Source organism: Anabrus simplex, chromosome 1 (genome assembly GCF_040414725.1).
Source record: "Anabrus simplex isolate iqAnaSimp1 chromosome 1, ASM4041472v1, whole genome shotgun sequence".
NCBI classification, from domain to species: domain Eukaryota; kingdom Metazoa; phylum Arthropoda; class Insecta; order Orthoptera; family Tettigoniidae; genus Anabrus; species Anabrus simplex.
The window spans coordinates 350,270,321-350,291,430 of NC_090265.1; the positions used below are offsets into that span (position 1 = coordinate 350,270,321).

Here is a 21,110-nt window from a genome sequence, read left to right on the forward strand (position 1 = left end):
TTTCCGAACCGGCAATCCTCACGGTGGCAGCAATAGTCCCAATAGACCTACTCGCATTGGAGCGGCATGAAATCTGGCGTACCAAAGGAGATCTGGGAAAGAAATGTGCAAAGAAGCGCGCCTTCAGTCAACTGATGAGGCGATGGCAACTCAGATGGGAAAGTGACCCTCGAGGCAAATGGACCAAGCGACTGATACCACGCTTGGATATCTGGGTTGAAAGGGCCCATGGTGAAGTAAATTACTACCTCACGCAGCTTCTAACAGGACATGGATATTTCCGGAAATTCCTGCATAAAGTGGGCAGAGTGAGTGACGCAGCATGCATATACTGCGATGATATTGACGACATATATCACACCTTTTTTGTATGCAGCCATTGGACGATTCAGAGAAGATGTGTGGAAACTGAACTAGGAGAATTGACAACAGATAATGTTATTTCGGTGATGCTGCGAAACCAGGAATCCTGGGATCGCGTGGCAGTACATGTGGAGGACATCCTTCGTCAGAAGAAGAAGGATTTGGAAGCATACGAACATTCGTAAAGGAGAAATGAAGAAAGAAGACGTCTGAAAGACAAAGCACGATATCACCCTGAAGTAATGCGAGAGCGGTTCCGGGGTGATGACTCACATCGTGGGAAAAGGGTGTGTGGTTTTTAGTGGGTAAGAATCCCACACACTTGTGGAGTGCGGACCCTTCACAAGTGTCTCTTTGAAGATTTTCCACAATCCCTCGTAAAAAAAAAAAAATATATTCTAGTGCTGTTGGAATAATTTTCTATTTATTGTTTCCTGTATAAGAGTTGCTGTATTGATTTGGTGTCTAAAATGCAGTGTATATTTGTAATTAATGGGTCTAGGATTTGGAAGAAAGTGATCGTTGTCTATGTTAGATACCATCCCTACGTTCCACTGAAGTTGAAACGGGAACTTCTAAAATATTTAGGAGTAGAAGTTTACCCAATTTCTCCACTCATTTATGTCACATGAAATTAAATACATATCATCATCATCATCATCATCATCATCAACTCCACCGCTGACTGATCCCAAGTCCGGAATGAAAAAGGAGGAGGGTTGCCTAGGTTAGAAAACAGCTGTAAAATTAACATCGAGTGTTCAGTGATGGGTAATAACCTGACTCCCTACAAGGATCAACAGCTTAGGGCAGATGAACACCTGTAGGAGGGAAAGAGTTCCCTCAGTATAGAAAATGCTACTGAAAACCCTCAAACATGTAGCATCTGTACTCCAGTAGAGTGGCTACAAAAGGTGTCTGTTCACTATGTTAGAAGTGGCCTAAAAATCTCTTCTCAGGCAGCAGCTCTACAATGCTGCAGATTACAGATAATTGTTGAAAGGGTGATAGTTAAAATGCTTAGGAAAAATCTCAGTCCGAATCAGAATGGTTTTGTATCTTGCCCAGGAATTTTTATTAATTCATCAATGTGGCAAGCTGGCCATAAAAACAATTCGTCATGTCCACATACAATGTCATCTCTAGAATTTAGTTACCAAGGCTAGGCCGTCCCCCATAAGCGACGCTTGTCGATCTTGCCTGACTGGCGTGAGAAATGTGCCTATGGACGAGATGGTCCAAAGAAGCGAGTCCAAAATCAACAACTCCGATTGGCTATGATTAACAGCAGTACCCTGACTGAAAGAATTCGCAAGCTCGCTGATACCCTATAGAAACGACATGTTGACATCGCTTGCCTTCAAGAGACCAAATGGACTGGTACTAACGCGCATGATATTGGAGAAGAATACAGGATATTTTATAATGGTCACAAACAAAACCAAAATGGCGTAGCTATTGTTGTTCATGAGAAGCTTCGTGATAGCATTGTTGAAGTTAATCGCATCAATGACCAACTGATCTCAACCAAGATAGACTCTGGAACTACCATGATTTGAGTTGTTTCATGCTATGCTTACCCCACCCGAACCTGCATGCCTGAGTGAGGAAAAGAATGAATTCTGGGACAGCCTTGATACACATCTACGATCCATTGACTTTAATGAACACCTGCTCTTTGGTGGAGATCTAAATGGTCATGTCGGATCAACAAGGGAAGGATACCTACAATGTCATGATGGACAGGGACTTGGAGTGTGTAATAATGAGGGAGAATGAATTTTGGATTGTACTGTAACACATCGTTGCAAGAACATATTTTAAGAAGAGAACCTCACACCATATACAGCAGTAGTGGACAAAACACTCAGGTTGACTATTGGTTGCTTCATTGGTGTGAGCTCAAGAGAGTGTCCAATACCAGAGTCAACTCATCAGACAGCATCGTGCCTCAGCACAGACTTCCCATTTTGGATTTTGACCTTATGCGGAAACCATGACTGAAAATAACAGGACCATGTTGTATCAAATGGTGGAAACTACCTAACCACAAGGAAGATCTAGCAGCTGTCCTCAGCGCACCATATTTAAGTACAGGCCAGCCAGATAATATGGTTTCAGATTTTGCCGAACATATACGTGGTGCTGCATCTAATATCCTGGGAACAACAAAACCAGGAGAACCATATACAAAGTATATATAAACAAACATGATGGTGGAATAATGAGGTGAAGACTGTGATAAGAGAGAACGAACATGCCTACAAAATTTGGCAGCTCACTGGCATTGATGGTGACCTCAAACAATATAGCAGACTTAAGACTGAGGCCAAAAACAGCTGCAGCTATAGTTAAGGCTGCTCATTTCAAGGACCTGTATGAGTGTTTGGATACGTCAGAAGAAGGAAAAGGTATTTACAGACTAGCTCGATCATGCCATTGCCTAAGCCAAGATACTGACCATTTAATGCATATCAAGGATGAAGCAACAATGTACTCCATAAACCTGATGCAGTCCTGCAATGCTGGAAAAGGCACTTTCTCAAGATCTGCAATGAATAATTCCTGTATCCTTCAATACACAGTGCAACAAGAATCTCAGGACCTGTCCCACCTATCCTCTCTTCGAAAGTTCAGGAGGTCATGCAGAAAATGAAAACTGGCAAGGCCACTGGATCTGACAATATTCCAGCTGAAGCATGGAAAATGCTTGGATGACAAGGTGCTGAGCGCATTACAACCTTGTTCAATCAGTTTATCATATAACAAGTGCTACTATCGTTCTGGTCAACAAGCATTACTGTACCTCCTTTGGAAGGGCAAGGGTGATATCAATGTTTGAGCAAACCATCGCCCTATTCGTCTACTATGTCATGCCATGAACGGAAATAATTTAAAAGAAAGTATAAAATGGCTCAAACTTTCAATACTATTAAAATAAGAAATGTAAGTTTACATTCCCATTTAATTAAAATTGGTACCAGTTTCAACCAGTATTTTTGGTCATCATCAGCCGATCACAAATAAGTGTAAACCAATGCACAGATAAATAAATTGTGAAGTATAAAGAATTCTGTAGGTTGCTGATATTGAAGCACTAAAATCTTTAGGGAGTACTGTGTGTTGAAGTATAGTCAATCACAAATAAGATGCACAGGTAAAAATATGAAGTTTAGAATGATACTGTCAGATGCAGTTTTTGAAGCACTATAACACAATGTTATGGTCCGACTCGTTGGCTGAACGGTCAGCGTACTGGCCTTCGGTTCAGGAGGTCCCGGGTTTGATTCCCGGCCGGGCCGGGGATTTTAACCTTAATTGGTTGATTCCTACGGCACGGGGGCTGAGTGTGTGTTGTCTTCATCCTCATTTCATCCTCAGGTTGCCTACGGGTGTCAAATAGAAAGACCTGTACCTGGCGAGCCGAACCTGTGCTGGGATATCCCGGCACTAAAAGCCATACGACATTTCAAGACCGTAACGGGCCACATGGCCCAGTACTTGGAAGGATGATGATGATGATTATGACATAACCTCTCCTGCCCAAAGGCCAACCTCACCTTCCCGAGATGAAAACCTGTTCCCAGCCCTGTTGACAGAGTCACGGCGGTATAACCGTTACATCCATTATGGAGGAAATGCTGTGATTTCAGCTAGTCCATTAGCTGAGAGGTGGCAGCCCCACCAATGGTCTTACTTCCTTCAGGCTAGCAACCCGTCGGAAGGACATTTGACTGCTTTCAAGTCTTGCAAAAAGTAAAATGCAAGACCGTAACGGGTCACATGGCCCAATACTTGGAAGGAAGATGATGATGATGATGACAATGTTATGAAAAAAGTCTAAAATCAAATATGTACTTATCAGTTGCAGTTTATAAGGCAATGTATAATTTTAAGGATCAGCACTGCATGTCAATCATGAAGAAGTCACGGATCAAGAACGTTAGTAAGACATAAGCATTAGAGAGCACTGTATGGGAAGAAGTCTAGAATCAAATACGTATCCAAATATAGTACTGAGCAAATTCTTGAAGAGTTCAATTGCAGTCTATGAGGCACTGTATAATTTTAGGAATTAGCACTGCTTGTCGATAGATCCAAAAATTATGAAGAAAGTTGCATATCAAATATATAAATGTATTACAGAGTAAGTTCATGAAGAGTAGATCGGCACTGTACTTCTAAAAGTCTCTTAAGTTAGATGTGTTAAGAGTACTGTGTGTGAAGAAGTCCAGAATCAAATACATATCTAAAAGTAGCACAAAGTAAATTCTTGAAGAGTTCACCTGCAGTCCATGAGGCACTGTATAATTTTAGGAATTAGCACTGCTTGTTGATAGATCCAAAAATTATGAAGAAAGTCGCAGATCAAATATATAAATGTATTACAGAGCAAGTTCTTGAAGAGTAGATCAGCACTGTGCTTCCAAAAGTTTCATAAGTTAGATCAATAAAGTTATTAAAACATAGGTTATAGAGAAAAAACAAATGTGAAGAGAAAACAATACTAAAAAGCACAATATTGGAACAGTTGAGGAGCGTAATGACATAGCGTGAGATATCTTGAAGGTAAGAGTTGAGGTCGAACTTAGAATAGCGTAAAGTATAAATTTGAATGTTAGAGTGGTCAAAATCATTAGAGATGTTAGAAAATGTAATTCAAATGGGAGAGTAAAAAAAAAAAAAGATGTAAGGAGGAAAGAAAAAGAAGCAAAAAAATAATGAATAAAATAAAGGGAAGAATAGGGAAATAAATGAGGAGTGAAGTAGTTTAAGGTGCATCAGGAGGGTGGGTTATAGGAAGTGGAAAATGTCATTACGTCATCTATCTTGTTTATACCAACACTGCTAACACAACAAGATAGATATACATACGGCGGTTGATTTAATGACACTCTATTCATCGAGGTTCCTACATCTTCTAGAAGACTACACTTTTATGTGAAAATCAAGTATAACCTTCAAAAATACTGATATAATCTCTCCTCATAGCAGCTCCAACCAGTACACTTTCACAACGGTTATATCATAGAGTATCTTAAACCAATCAACTTACTGAAGATACATCATAACATTCACCTTTTCTTAACCTATCTTTTAATGTTTGAATGTATAATATAAACAAAATTCACCCTCTGACCTACGTTAGTAGCTACCGCAGCAAATATATGCTGACTTTCACAACGAAGAGGATCCATTTCAGTTCCAGATACATGCCGTTTTTAGAACTTTATATTTAGACAAGATTTTAAATTAGTCTACAATACTTTTAACATGTGCTTGTACTTCCCAATATCATATTTTTTAACCACTGTTCCATAAATTTTAATATCATAACAAATCTTAGCTCTATTCTTATAAACCACCGAGCTCGATAGCTGCAGTCGCTTAAGTGCGGCCAGTATCCAGTATTCGGGAGATAGTAGGTTCGAACCTCACTGTCGGCAGCCCTGAAAATGGTTTTCCGTGGTTTCCCATTTTCACACCAGGCAAATGCTGGGGCTGTACCTTAATTAAGGCCACGGCCGCTTCCTTCCCACTCCTAGCCCTTCCCTGTCCCATCGTCGCCATAAGGCCTATCTGTGTCGGTGCGACGTAAAGCAACTAGCAAAAAAAAAAATTCTTATAAACCATAAATGTTATCGTCTTTTTAAAAATGTTTGTTTTAAGATTAGTTAATATGCTATAATAATTTCATGTGGCTATTTCTAGCCGAGTGCAGCCCTTTAAAGGCAGACCCTCCGATGAGGGTGGGCGGCATCTGCCATGTGTAGGTAACTGCGTGTTATTGTGGTGGAGGATAGTGTTATGTGTGGTGTGTGAGTTGCAGGGATGTTGGGGACAGCACAAACACCCAGCCCCCGGGCCATTGGAATTAACCAATGAAGGTTAAAATCCCCGACCCGGCCGGGAGTCAAACCCGGGACCCTCTGAACCGAAGGCCAGTATGCTGACCATTCAGCCAATGAGTCGGACAGTTAATATGCTGATGATGCCCAATAAGAAGGGCGAAACATGTCCAAAATATTCACATCTTTTATGTCTAATTAACCACATAACGTGGTACTGTCTGTGTTGAATAGGTTGAATAATAAATGTATACCTTTTGTAAATTAAGTGAGAGCGCTATTTCCAATACGGATCAAAAATGAAAGTAATGACTTGTAACTTGTAAGGGCAGTGCTATTCCCTAAAATTATACAGTTCCTCAAAAACTGCAATTGAACTCTTCAAGAATTTGCTCAGTACTACATTTGGATACGTATTTGATTCTGGACTTCTTCCCATACAGTGTTCTGTAATGCTTATGTCTTACTAATGTTCTTGATCTGTGACTTCTTCATGATTGACATGCAGTGCTGATCCTTAAAATTATACAGTGCCTTATAAACTGCAAATGATAAATACATATTTGATTTTAGACTTTTTTCATAACATTATGTTATAGTGCTTCAAAAACTGCATCTGACGGTACCATTCTAAACTTCATATTTTTACCTGTGCATCTTAATTGTGATTGACTATATTTCAACACACAGTACTCCCTAAAGATTTTAGTGCTTCACTATCAGCAACCAACAGAATTCTTTATACTTTGCAATTTATTTTGTCTGTGCAATGTTTTACACTTATTTGTGATCGGCCTATGATGACCAAAAATACTGGTCAAAACCGGTACCAATTTTAATTAATTAGGAATGTAATCTTATATTTCTTATTTTAATAGTATTGAAATGTTGAACCATTTTATACTTTCTTTTAACTTATTAGTGAACTCACTTCAATACGGAGCAATATGAAATTCTTATCTCTTAATGCCATGAACAGCTCTTTAAACACATCATAGATCAGCACCTGAAGAGTATTGTCAGCGTCACTCTGAACCAGTGTGGATTAATGAAAGGATGTGGAATGATTGATTCCATTCAAGCAGCTCAGTTGCTTATGGAAAGACACTGCAAAAAGAAGAGGCCTCTCCTCATTGCCTTACCGGACCCAAGAAAAGCCTTTGACCACATTCCTCATGAACTGATTTGGCAAGCACTTACATCACACGGCATCCCTGAGGAGTATGTCCACTGGACAAAATTGTTCTATCAAAGCTCTACGAGTGCCGTCCAATGCCCTGTTGAAATTCCACCACCATTCACCATTCTAGTTGGTGTCAACCAGGTATCGGCCCTGTCACCAGTTCTCTTTATATTCTGTATGAAGACAGTCACCTCCGATATCCAGTTGTCACTCCTGTATGCTGATGATGTCCTAGTGGCTGCTGAGGAGTATCAGTAGATTCAAGAGCAGATTCAGAAGTGGAATGAAAGACTAACAGCACATGGACTTCAACTGAATACCAAGAAAATGGAGTACATGGAGTGCGATCCGTAGACAGCTGGAACCAATAAGATAGATGGCCAAGATCTCAATAAACTAGAACAGTTAAAGTAACTTATCTTGGTTCTTTGATCAACGCCAAGTGTGATACTATTCCAGATGCCCGTGCACGACTAAGTGCAGCCTGGATGACGTGGTGGCAAACTACTGGGTTTCTCTGCAACCTTCGGATACCAATCTATTGAAGTCCAAGGTTTATGGGACTGTTGTTTGCCCAGTTGTTCTGTATGGCTCTGAATGCTTGCCAGCAACAGTGAAGCATGAACAAGCACTTCATTTCATGGAGATGTGCATGTTTCACTGGTCACTTGGCCTGGCCCCTGCTAGATCATGTCACCAACATGGAAATCCGGAATATCATGGGCCTTGCCCTTACTGCAGACGAGATATGTGAGACCCAACTTTGGTGGTATGGCCACGTAATGTGTAGAGTATTGTCAGCATCACTCTGAATCAGTGTGGATTTGTGGAAGGATGTGGAATGATTGAATCCATTCAAGCAGTTCACTAAACTAAAAGACAGCACTTTGCATCACATCATTTGGATATCAGCCACATGATCAGCCCAAGAATGGCTTGATCGCCTTCAAGAGGACATGTGCTATGTTCATCTTGTTCCAAATGATGCACTCAATAGAACGAAGTGGAGACTGGCTTGCAAAACAGTGGACCATGCTCCATTGTGGAATAAAAACTAAGAAAGTGATGATGATGATGATGATATTTTTTCTTTTCTGTTTTAATCTACCATTGCAGAGAAAATGGAACACTGTTGGGTGAACTATGGCTGAGTTTTTAATTTTATTTGGTAATCACCAAATGTGTCACCAGAGATCTTCAAGGTGCCAACATCATACTACATTGGAACGCCGAGAGGACTTCTTTCCACCCTTCAAAAATAGGAGTTCGTCTGCCCAGTTTGAACCTGCATTCTTTGTATCCAAAGGCTGACACTCTACCACTGATTCGCAGAGGGAGCTAAATCCAATTTAAAATTTGTTTTATGGCAGGCCAAAATTGAAAGATTTGGATATTGATAAATCAGAATTAAAATATCTAGACAGCAGTTTTGCATATAGCCAACGGCCATAGCCATGTTGAAACACCGGATCCCGTGAGATCTCCGAAGTTAAGCAACACTGGGCGTGGTCAGGAGTTGGATGGGTTGCCACGCGCTGTTGGTGGGGGGTAGGGGAATGGAGGAGCGGAAAGGGACTGGCCGCCCTACCGCACGCAAACTCCGGCTCAGGAAAACCTCTGCGTAGGTTCGGACCTGCCTTCGGGCAGATTAACCCTTACCTAGTTTTGCATATAGGACATGCACTAAACAAATAAGGTTCAGAACTGAGCCAGCCAGCCAGCTTGACACGCTGTATCAGTGAAATGTTAACATTAAAAGGTGGCACTGTTGTAGGATGATGCTTTTGGTTATGGCTGCTTTGAGAGAATAATCTTTCAACCTTTCACTTCTAAGATGGTGAATGTTGTTTAGGAGTCAGTAGCTGATGCAATAGTTCCAATATTTATCCTATCTTTTTGACAATTGAGTTCTTTTCTCATCAGTATGACTCACACATCAAGCATCATAAAAAAGCTAAAATTTATAATTATGCTAGCTGTAATGAAGTTTTTATTTCATTTTTTGGATGAGCAAGGAGGAATTAATTTTGTTATATGATGGAATTTCCAGGTGGCTCATGCACATATTTTTTAGAGTATTGTGAAGTCACACGGGAGAAAATCTTGTTAAGACTTCATTTTTCAAGTAGCAGAAAAGAGTGTTTGCTTCAAATATGCTGATAATATGTCTGGTGTATAGGCCTGTAGCCAGCTAGTCTTGAAGAGTTTAGTGTCTTTCAGAGAAGGGATAGCAGAGGCAAGAAAGGATCACATCTTATTTATGAGTGTGTGTGGTGTTCAGTATAACTGTGAGAACTATCATGATGATGACTGAGATTGCAAAGTGGGGAGTAAATTTTATGACATGTCTGTGAAAGGCAACAAATAAGTTTATAACACTTATCCATGGTATGTGTTAAAAATGTTGGACATGAGCAACTTTGTTCTCTTCCAATGATTCTGTTGGTATCCACTCTATATTTCTTCATATTTACTCATCAATTTGCCTTTACATTATACAAAACTATTAAATAACTATAATTAACTATATTTGTGAATTTCTTGACCATAATTCACTTCCATCAAAAGATGGATAATGGTATTAATAGGTGTGAACTTTCTATCGCTCTAATGTTTTAGAGGTGACCAGGACCACAACTGGAGTGCTTTAAGTGCTTTAAACTAGCATTTAGACTCAGTTCTGATGATGACTAAATTTATGCCAATCATATTTACAGTTCACATCAAGATTCAATAACCATTTCTATCCAGTAGTACTGTACTACTGAGCCTACTAGTCTAATCTTTTAGAACTTTTTCTTCTGCAAACTCTGTTACCCATAACTGTTGAATAAGTTCTCCTATGTTCAATTCAACCAAAATTTAGAACTTTTTTTCTGCCAACTCTGTTACCCATAACTGTGGAATAAGTTCTCTTATGTTCAATTCAACCAAACTTTTTCAATAATCTCTATCTACATTGTATGAAATTAATTAGAAATGATGAAAAGTGTGATGCTGTATTCAATATTTTTGTAAAGTTTATTTTAAATCAACTCTTTCCTAAGGTTTGGAAGAGGAGAGATTCTGTTAAGATACATACCTACCTGAGAGGATGGCACAGAAGGAGCAGTAGAAATGGCAGGAACAGGAAGTGTGTAGCCCAGAAAAGCTGGTAATGAGCACGCCGTACACAACGCAGTGATGTTGATGCTAGCAGTGTTAATACTAATACCATTGCTACTCCAGTCAAACCAGCCACTGAACAGAGCAGAAATATGCACAACTATGTGTCAGTCACATCATTAGTAATAAAAACCCATCATATCAAATTCAGGGACAAATTTCTCTTATATATTTCAAAATTAATTCATTATATCTTTGGTTATGATCAGTGGTGTTTTGTGATAATACATAAATTCATGATTGAAGGCTAAAGTAGTATTGTGCTATAATAGGGATATCTATATGTATCTATAATGACATATGCTGCAGAAACCTAGACAGTGACACAGAGAGATAAGAGTAGAATACAGGCAGATGAAACGAAGTTCTTGAGAAATAGGCTATGATACAGAAGACAAGGAAGGAGAGATTGAGAAAGAAAAAAAAAAAAGTGAAAAAGAAAGAAGAAAAAAAGTGGAGCAATATAGACTGAAATTGTTTGGACATACCAAATGGATAAATTAAGAAAGAATGCTAAAACCAGCACTGGAAGGACAGATGACAGGGAAGACTGAGTGTGATGGATGAACTAGGTGAAGAAAAATATATAAGACTACGAAACCTGTAATGGACTACAATGTTGTATGAGGAATGGTGGAGAGACCGAACAGGGTGGAGGGGAACCATACTTAACCCTACCCAGTATCAGATGGAAAAGGGGAAATTGTGATGATGATGATGATGATCAATTCATCCCATTTAAACCATTTAAATATTTAATATTGAGAACTGTATTTCAATGAAATTCAAATGTCCACAAAAAATACTGTTGGCAGGATAGATATTCACAATTACACAGTTCGCGCTCTCTCTTAGTTCTTAGTGTTCAATTACACTAATTCACACTCAGTCTTCGTCCACTAACACTTACAGTCTCACTCAGTCCCAAAATTACTCTCATTGCCGCTATCATAGTCCTCAGTTCATAGTCCACACAGGACAGTCTCACAGTTCAGTACGACGTACGCTGTCTATACTCTGGTAGACTTCATTCACTGACCCATGCCGATACCCAGTGATCTTTCCTACACTGTTCCAGAGACACAATGCTCACACACAGCAGCTTGCCCAAGAGACTTAACTTCACGATGGCAGACACACAGAACAAACATATAGTTCCACCTGGGTGGCCCTTTGAAATACTGCGCCCATATCCTAAATAGGTGAATTATGATTGAATTCATAAGTTCCTATACATTTTGTATACAGTATTCTGAATACTCAGAACAAAGTACAAGACCACACAGTGATCCAGCAAAAACAATTAAGGACACGGTTTGTTTGCTGTTGTTCTTGATAAGGGTTTTTGCAGCTGTGAAGCAGATAAACTAAACATAAGCAGGGAAACTTTTCATAAAGTTAAAGTGTAGTAAGAGTGACAGAGAAATGGAATTGTGTGAGGAAGAAAGACATATTAGCTACCCTACAAAATAATGAACTGTTCCAGAAAATTTCAATATTAACCATTCAGAACATTTTCAATATTAATTTGTCTGATGACACAGGTCTGGGCTATTTTGTATATTTTCAACTACCGTATAGGCAATAGTTAATAGTAACTTTGAGATCTCAAGAATCGTGTCTAATTATCTGAATTTCTATACCAATCAGGAGGGTTATTACAAAGATGGTTCGATTTATTTCAATAAGTGCGACATACGGTATTTTGGTGTCATAGATATGACTACTTGAGGCCATTAGCATGTGTCTCCACCAGAAGATGAATCACTAGAAATGCACATCAGTTTTTAAACAGATGCTGTGATTGAAAGTGGAAAATTGTAACCTGTGATGTTCTTGCGGATATGTATGATGTGAAAGACACCAGAGTGCAGAACTCGAACCAACTGATCTGCCAGGAAGGACGCTGTGAAGCCCATCCACTCCTGAAAGAAAGTAGTTCTGGCCAAAGGTTTAAATACACGAGGAGCCTCTACTCGGTTCTCATTCGTTCATTCAGTCTTATGATTCTTGCGTGATTGTCCGCGCTCAGTTTATGTTAAAGCCCAGTGACAAAGGAGCTTCACTGAATAGCACTCCAGTTTTCCCTATCGTCTTTCATTCCAGCAACACTCTCCAATATCATTTCCTTTCATCTGTCAGTCATTAATCATTGCCCCAGAGGAGTGCGACAGGCCTCAGCAGCCGGCACAAATCTTATCGTCGCTGTTAGATAGAGGCTTCATTCTTTCCATTCCTGACCTGGTCAAATGACTGGAAACAGGCTGTGAATGTTAATTTTCATTTGATTTTTTCAGTTCTAATTAATTTTGATTTTTCTTGTTAAATAAATTCATCATTCAAAATCAGTCTGGTTTTCTCATTTTGTAGTTTAGCCCATAAATTAGAGTCATTTATGTACCCCAAACAATGATGAAGTGACAGTCGGTCTGCACCCTGGGATGAGAGAAAAAATGGTAGGTATTTGAGTAACACTGAGGTAAAAATCACAAGACTACCTACTCATGCTAGAAGAGGACATTAAGGGTACAATACATTGGGCACTAGAAGCCTGTGGAAGCCTCTGGAGATGGGAGGCTCTCGGTTCAACAGTTCTCATCATTTCTGGTCACCACTAGCAGCTACAGAGACACACTAGAGGGAGACTGGCACATCCCACTACAAGCTCTTCCTTCTTGAGTGAACACGTAGGCGGCGGCCAATGGCCCAGCAGTAAAGTCAACCCCTATCCAGTCCAGGCTCAGCTCTCCTCCCCATGACTCACGATAAAATGGTGGACGCGGTGGCTTTCCACATTGCAATACATACACTATACATCTTCTTTATAGATTGTTGTACCTTTCAGCATTCAATCTGCCAGCCTCAGTGAATTAACTACATGCCTTTACAATCAATCCTCTATTTTCAACTAGTTCTGCTGCTCATTTAGTTCCACATCTCTTATCCCTAAATCATGAAAAATGAGTCTAAGTGTTGGAGCTTTGGTCTCTGCTTCTTTTACCCTCTGTAGTCAAGTCGCATTATTTTCCTAGGCAACCTATCATCTCCCATTCACCTCACATGACCCCATCTCTGAAGCTGGTTTATACACAGCTTCATCTATCAAGTTCATTCCTAACTTAGTCTATATTTCCTCAATGCAAGTATCCTCCTGCCATTATTCCCACCTGTTTGTACCAGCAATCATTCTCACTACTTTCATGTCTATTACTTCCACATTATGAATAAGATATCCTGAGTCCACCCAGCTATCACTCCCGCAGAGCAAAGTTGGTCTGAATTCAAGCCATTGTAAGGGAAGTTTCTTCCAAGAGCTGATGTCTTTCTTATTGAATCCCATTGATCACAACTGTAAGTTCACTACATTTGCTGTGCTACACATTCATTCAATTTCACTTAGTATCCTACCATCCTGGCAGAATACACATCCTAAATACTTGAAATGATCCACCTGTTCCAGTTTTGTATGGCTGACCTAGCTCCCTCTGTGGATCTGTGATAGAGTGTTGACCTCCGAATCGCAAGATTGCTGGTTCAAACCTTGCAGAGGTAGTCGGATTTTTGAAGGGGAGGAAAAGAGTCCATTTGACACTCCATATCGTATAATGTTGGTGTGTAAAAGATCTTTGCTAACACATTTGGTTTCTACCCACAAAATTAATTAAAACTCAGCTATACAGTAGATTACCCAAATAAATAACCTAACTGATGTTATTCCCGGAAAGCATGACTGGATTGTTGATGAGTTTATCGGATAATGTAAACCCAAACAGCCACAGCTTATCCACCTTAACTCTGAATTATATTAGAAATGCTTCTAAAGCACCTCTTAAAATTTAATACTGAAAATTGTAATTCATTACATACATTATGTCCGCCTCTGTGGTGTAGTGGTTAGCGTGATTAGCTGCCACCCCCGGAGGCCCGGGTTCGATTCCCGGCTCTGCCACGAAATTTGAAAAGTGGTACGAGGGCTGGAACGGGGTCCACTCAGCCTCGGGAGGTCAACTGAGTAGAGGTGGGTTCGATTCCCACCTCAGCCATCCTGGAAGTGGTTTTCCGTGGTTTCCCACTTCTCCTCCAGGCAAATGCTGGGATGGTACCTAACTTAAGGCCACGGCCGCTTCCTTCCCTCTTCCTTGCCTATCCCTTCCAATCTTCCCATCCCTCCACAAGGCCCCTGTTCAGCATAGCAGGTGAGGCCGCCTGGGCGAGGTACTGGTCATACTCCCCAGTTGTATCCCCGACCAAGAGTCTGAAGCTCCAGGACACTGCCCTTGAGGCGGTAGAGGTGGGACCCCTCGCTAAGTCCGAGGGAAAAACCGAACCTGGAGGGTAAACAGATGATGATGATGATGATGACATACATTATAAGGATATTTGAGGTTGTAGGCCTAATTCTTTATTGTGTCCGGTCAAAATACATAAACTGCTATGAACCTAAATAACTTATTTATTACAATGTAAATTCAAAATGACGTGGATTTCTGTCCTCTTTCTTTCATTGTTTTCTCCCTCCATTTCAAACTTGGGTATCGCTGCAGTGATCGAGAATGACCGGGATAACTTTGCCCAACCTTCATAGCATCACTGTGGTTAAATAGCAATCTCTCATCGCTTGCCTGCCCGCCCTCGGGATGGAATGCCCAGCATGAGCACCTCTGCTCTAGCAGCACCTATGATATTCATAAACTGTGCTCTAATTACTTTTGTTTCTATTATGACCTAAGAAAAATAACATAATACTGAAGTTACCTGAGGAGAAAATCATTTCAACTGGGTTCTGGAAAAAAAGGAAAGATATAATATTAGTTTTAAACACTGAAACAGGAAGAGAAAAATAAAAGAATGAAAATCATTACAGAAAGCAGCAATTAAAAAAAAAAAAAAAAAAACCAACAAACATCTTGATGCAAAGAGATGCAATAGCAAGGTAAAAGTCATATTAACATATCTTCTGCATCATTCTAGATTAATAAAGTACTTATATTCTCTTTACTCCCCTCTTCATACTTCATATTGCTTTAGTTCCACTGTAATATCTGACATGAGTAGAGAATAATAGAGGAGCAGTCAGTAATTTAGGTCATATTTAAAAATGTTATACTTACTTGACCTTCATATTTTGCCCAGTTAAGTTCCAGATGCTCGTGATCATAGTAGCGGGAGAAATTTATAGCATTTATGACGTGAGCTATTGTGTGCACTACTGTAAAATAAGAAAACCAATTCAAATCAGGAATCTTATTCAAAATGTCATACTTTCTATGCAAGAAAATTTACTAAAGTACAGAATAAGACAGCAAACTTGCTCAATAAACAAATGAAATTAGTAATAATAATAATAATAATAATAATAATAATAATAATAATAATCCCGTGTGGGGATTTGCTGGTTACCTCCATCGGGCGCGTCCCATTGGAATTGGGGAAGCTCGCTGGCTCTGCCGCCAGCAGAGTCAGAGGGTAATAGGGAAATAAAATACCACCGTGAAAAAAAAACTGGTCCCTTGCCAGGGTTACGGCGAAGACTGGTAAATGACCAGAAGCCAGAAAACATCTTGAGGCAACCTCTAGGGCTAACAACCCTAGCTGTAAAAGGATGGGTACCCGTCCAAAGCAAAGTCAAGTCAAAAAGCATGATGGCACAACATTTCAAGAAACATACCCCAGGGGGTAAATCTTCGGATAAATCCCTTGTCGTAAACGCCACGGTGCACGAGTCTCGTTCGGATTCTGGGGGAGACTCGACATCATGCAAGAGACGAGTCGGAGCGTCTCGGTGTACCCTGAAGTGTCAAAAACTCAGGCCAAAATCTAAAACCTTTCTAGCAACTTTCAACATAAATTCACTTACACAAACTGGCAAGCTGAAAACCCTCACCAAAGCTCTTCACGAAAATCAGATATCCATAGTGGCCCTACAGGAAACAAGGTACCCAGATGAAGAGATTTTTTAATCTGAAGGCTACCGATTTTTCAAGAGCAAAGCGCAAAGAGGAATCCTCAATGGAGCTGTGATGCTTGGAACCGCGTTTGCTGTTAGAACCAAGATCCTTAAATCGGTTGCAAATTTCGAACCTGTGAATGACAGATTGTCTATACTCACAATTAAATGCACGAACAAAACCTACGCCCTAGTTAACGCACATGCTCCTACAAACGATAAGAACAAGTCTGATCCAGACGAAGTTGATAATTTCTGGGACCTACTGGATGAAAAATTGAACAAAATCCTCAAACACCATGTCAAGCTTCTTTTGGGTGACTTCAATGCCCAACTAGATCGTGAGCAGAAGTACAAGAAAGTTATAGGAAATTACCCTGCTCACAAAAGAACCAATCCCAACGGCAAAAGACTGGTGACCATTTGCGAAAATCACAACCTGCAGGTCATGTCGACCCACTTTCGCCATCTACCCAGAAAGCAAATGACTTGGCGTTCTCCCGTCCAAGCTCTCGGAGAGTTCCAAATTGATCATGTTGCGATCTCCAGGAGAAACAGCCCTGAGATTATGAATGTCAAGGTAAAGAAAGGCATCAATGTGGCCTCAGATCATTATATGTCTCTTATCAAATTCAAACCAATTCCCGCAAACACAAGGAAGACAACCAAACAGATCACACGCTTCGACAATGATAAACTTCGGCAAAGGGTCGAGGAGTTTCAGGAGAAGGCTAGACCAAATGACTGTGACTTTAACAACGCCAAAAGTCTCCTTGTTGAGGCCGCCAAAGACGTTGCAGAAATCAAGAGAAGCAAAAAGCATGCCTGGTGGAATAGTACCTGTGAATCAGTCCTCCAAGAAAGACTCAATGCGTGGAAACAGTACAACTCTACGAAATCAGAAAATGATTGGGAAACCTACAAAACCCAACGTGCCCAAGCAGCTAGGGTGTTCAGAACTGAGAAACGTAAATACGAAAAATCTCTCATTGAAAAGATAGAACAAAACTTTAGTAAGAATGAAAGCAGAGAGTACTACAGAGCCTTCAAACGCAAACTCACTGGCTATAAACCACCATCTCTATGCTTTGAGCAAACGGACGGCACACTGGCGACGTCAAATGAAGAAAATTGCAGCATTCTGGCAGATTACTTCAAGAATTTACTTAATTGCTCTAAACCGCAAAGCGCCACTGAGACCAAAGAACCCTTACTCAGGTACCCAGATTCCAGACCACCCGACAGAGATGAAATCAAGCGCCACATTGCCCGTCTCAAAAATAACAAAGCGCCGGGGGAAGACTCAGTAGTAGCAGAACTATGGAAATATGCCCCAGAAGAATCACTTGATATCTTGCAAAAGCAAATAGAAGAAATTTGGAACAAGGAGACCCTACCCGAAGATTGGAAAATAGCTTTGATCCATCCATTACACAAAAAAGGCAGCATGAAGAACATCAACAACTACAGAGGAATATCTTTGCTACCCGTGACTTACAAAATTCTATCACTTGCTATCCTGGAGCGTTTGGAAGCACAAGTCGAACATCAAATAGGTGAATACCAAGGAGGGTTCAGAAAAGGTCGCTCAACAGCTGAACAGATCCAAAATCTCAAAACGATCATCAGATATTGTACACTAAGGTCCAAGCAGTATGTGTCTGTCTTTGTGGACTTTAAGAAAGCGTACGACTCCATTGACCGGGAAGTCCTGCTAAACATCTTAAATGAATTTGGAGTTGATTTGAAACTGCTGGCATTAATTAGAGCCACCCTGACCGATACAAAATCCAAAACAGGAGTCCGACAAGGTGATGGGCTATCCCCGATACTCTTCAACTGTGTTCTTGAAAAGACCATCAGAACCTGGTAGGTGAGATTACAGGAAACCAACTACAGTCCATTGAGAATAGGAACCAAATCCAAGGGGATCGCAACAGACTGCTTAGCATTTGCCGATGATATTGCTGTTCTCTCAACCTACATAGAAACCGCTAGAGCTCAAGTTGAAATTTTAAAGGAAATTGCCGAACAAACTGGTTTGCAGATATCGTTTGAGAAAACAGAAGTAATGACTAACATCAAAGAGGCTCCACCAAAACTCCATACAAAATACGGGGACATCACCCGAGTAGACAAATTCAAATACCTGGGTGAGATCATTATGAAAAATGGACTGGACAAAGAAGCACTTCAGGAGCGAGTACGCAAACTGGAAATAGCCTACCAAACATCCCGCACAATCTACAACAAAAAATGCCTTTCCCAAAACATCAAGATACGTCACTATGAAACAGTTCTGAAGCCAGTAGTTCTATATGCAGCCGAAACCCTGTCTCTAAATGCCAACAAAGGAGTCCTTGAAGAACTGGAGAAAAGAGAACGCAAAATTGTGAGAGGAATCTTGGGATCAAAGTACAGAAATGGAATCCATCAAAAGAGATCCAACAAGGAAGTCTACAGCAAAATAGAGAAAATTACCGACACAATCAGAAAAAGACGGGCACGATTTTACAGTCATCTGAAAAGAATGGACAGAAGAAAGTTAACTAAAGAAATCTTTCACTTTTTTGATTCAAACCCCAAAACCACAATTCCCTGGTTTAGAAATACCAAAGAAGACCTGCAAATGCTACATATCTCAGCTGAAGACGCCTTTAACAGAGATCTCTTCCGCAAGAAAATATTGACGAACGGGCTAAACCGAGACGAGCAACCGAAGAGAAGACACGGTGCCCCTTGGACAGAGGAGCGTAAGCAGGCCCACTCACAAAGAATGAGGGAAATTTGGGCTCTAAAGAAGGCCAAGTTCAGTGTCAAATGCAACAAGACTTAACGCGGTCTTTGATGGCCCCAGCGAATTATATATAATAATAATAATAATAATAATAATAATAATAATAATAATAATAATAATAATAATAATAATAATAATAATAATAATAATAATAATAATAATAATAATAACTACCAAGAAAATGGACACTGGAGACTCGCTTCTAATGAAACAGTCTACAAGGAAATGGAACCAGTAATGAGCACAATCAGGAAGAAATGGTTCTCATTCTTTGGACATCTATTCAGAATACCAGAAAACAGGATCATCAGAAAAATCATGGAGCAATAAGAGCAACAATAACCACACCCATGTGACTGGAATGGGACAATGATGATGATGATGATGATGATGATGATGATGATGATGATGATGATGATGATGATGATGATGATGATGAAGAGCAATAATAGATGGATTATGGTACAGAAATCAAGGAAGGTATGAGGGAACTACAAGTTACAAGAGAAGATTTTTAAAAAAACAGACAAAAGACAAAATCACAAAACTCACAAACAAACCAGACTACAGACCAAGATCAATAGACAAGACAATGGGATGGGTGATTTTAGATGAAGAAAGAAAGTTAACATCTGAGAGAATGAAGAGGTACTGGGCTGACAGGAAACTGAAAAACCTTTTTTTATAAAAATTAACTAAAGTGGTCCAATGAAGGCCACAAAATGGAAAAAATAAATAAATAATAGTTTATTGATGGTGTTAAACCATGTTATATTAGATGTGTTTATAACTAAAACATCAATACATATGCTGGATGAGGCTGTGTGTCTGAATAGATAGTCAAGTCATATGAGACAAATAGAGGAAGGTAGGTTGCTTAAGAGGCCAAATGAACGTGGCCACAAAAGGTGCGAAAAACATGGAGATCAAAGAGACTAAGAAGTATAGAAGAAGAATAGGCCACATTACTAGCAGCAAATAGTGGGTTATAAAGAAGCTTAGTCATTCACAGAAATTTGCAGACTAAATATCAATTACTGGATTAATTTTAATCTTTCTAAATAATAAATAATCTTTCAAAATAACAAAGCTTAATGAGTATGAGAAATTATAATACTGAAATATTTAGACTAAGATCTGTAATACATCTTTTTGCCCAAGAACAAGCCTACTTTTATGCTGTTTTCTCTATATGCATCTTACATTTTTCTATTAAGAACACACTATCAATTTCAGAATGATAACCAAGCAGTTTTATTGCTCCTTTGCCCCATGCGTTGTCATTATTATAACATTAAATCATTTGGAAAAATCTGAGGTATCACGAATAGAAGATAATAAGAGCGTAATGCAAAAAATTTGTTTTCAATGTGGTAGTTGTGTATATAGTTGTGTGTAATCTCACCTGATGCAATAACGATGGTGACAGCGCATGCCATATGGATGACTTTTGTCCTCTCAAGCCAGAAGGTAAGGGCACTTCGGGACAGACGACCAAGTATGTGATGCAGAGCACAGCTAACAGACCTGCATACAGGAAGCAGCACCAAACAGCAGCTCAAGTTTAACATTGCTGCAGTTGCTTTGGAAATACACAGCCCTCGCTGAAGAAGAAATGCACTAATTTATCTCAAGATGAACAATATTTAAATATCCATTTAGAACAGATGGAAGCATAAGATCATAATTATAATTTATAATGGACATTATTTTATAATGGAGATATGTAGGTAAAGCAGTGTTTTTTAGTGTATAAATAGCCAACTGCATCTGCATTTTGTAAAGGCATGGAGGACTATAGTTTTC

At 39.7% G+C, this 21,110-nt stretch overlaps 1 protein-coding gene across 3 annotated transcripts in view; it reads right to left on the minus strand.

Annotated features, from left to right (window-relative positions):
* Positions 1-21,110, minus strand: part of LOC136856782 (NADPH oxidase 4) — a 287,464-nt gene that overhangs the window by 120,200 nt on the left and 146,154 nt on the right. Inside the window, exons 3-6 of one of the 3 annotated variants that reach the window (XM_068224960.1) lie at positions 20,710-20,908; positions 15,672-15,766; positions 15,316-15,343; positions 10,482-10,635 (exon numbers count right to left, since the gene is read on the minus strand). In XM_068224960.1, coding sequence (XP_068081061.1) covers positions 10,482-10,635; positions 15,316-15,343; positions 15,672-15,766; positions 20,710-20,908 — 476 coding nt within the window. Of the gene's footprint in view, positions 1-10,481; positions 10,636-15,315; positions 15,344-15,671; positions 15,770-20,709; positions 20,909-21,110 lie in introns of all 3 variants that reach the window. The other 2 variants (XM_067134888.2, XM_067134889.2) reach the window with 2 other exon arrangements.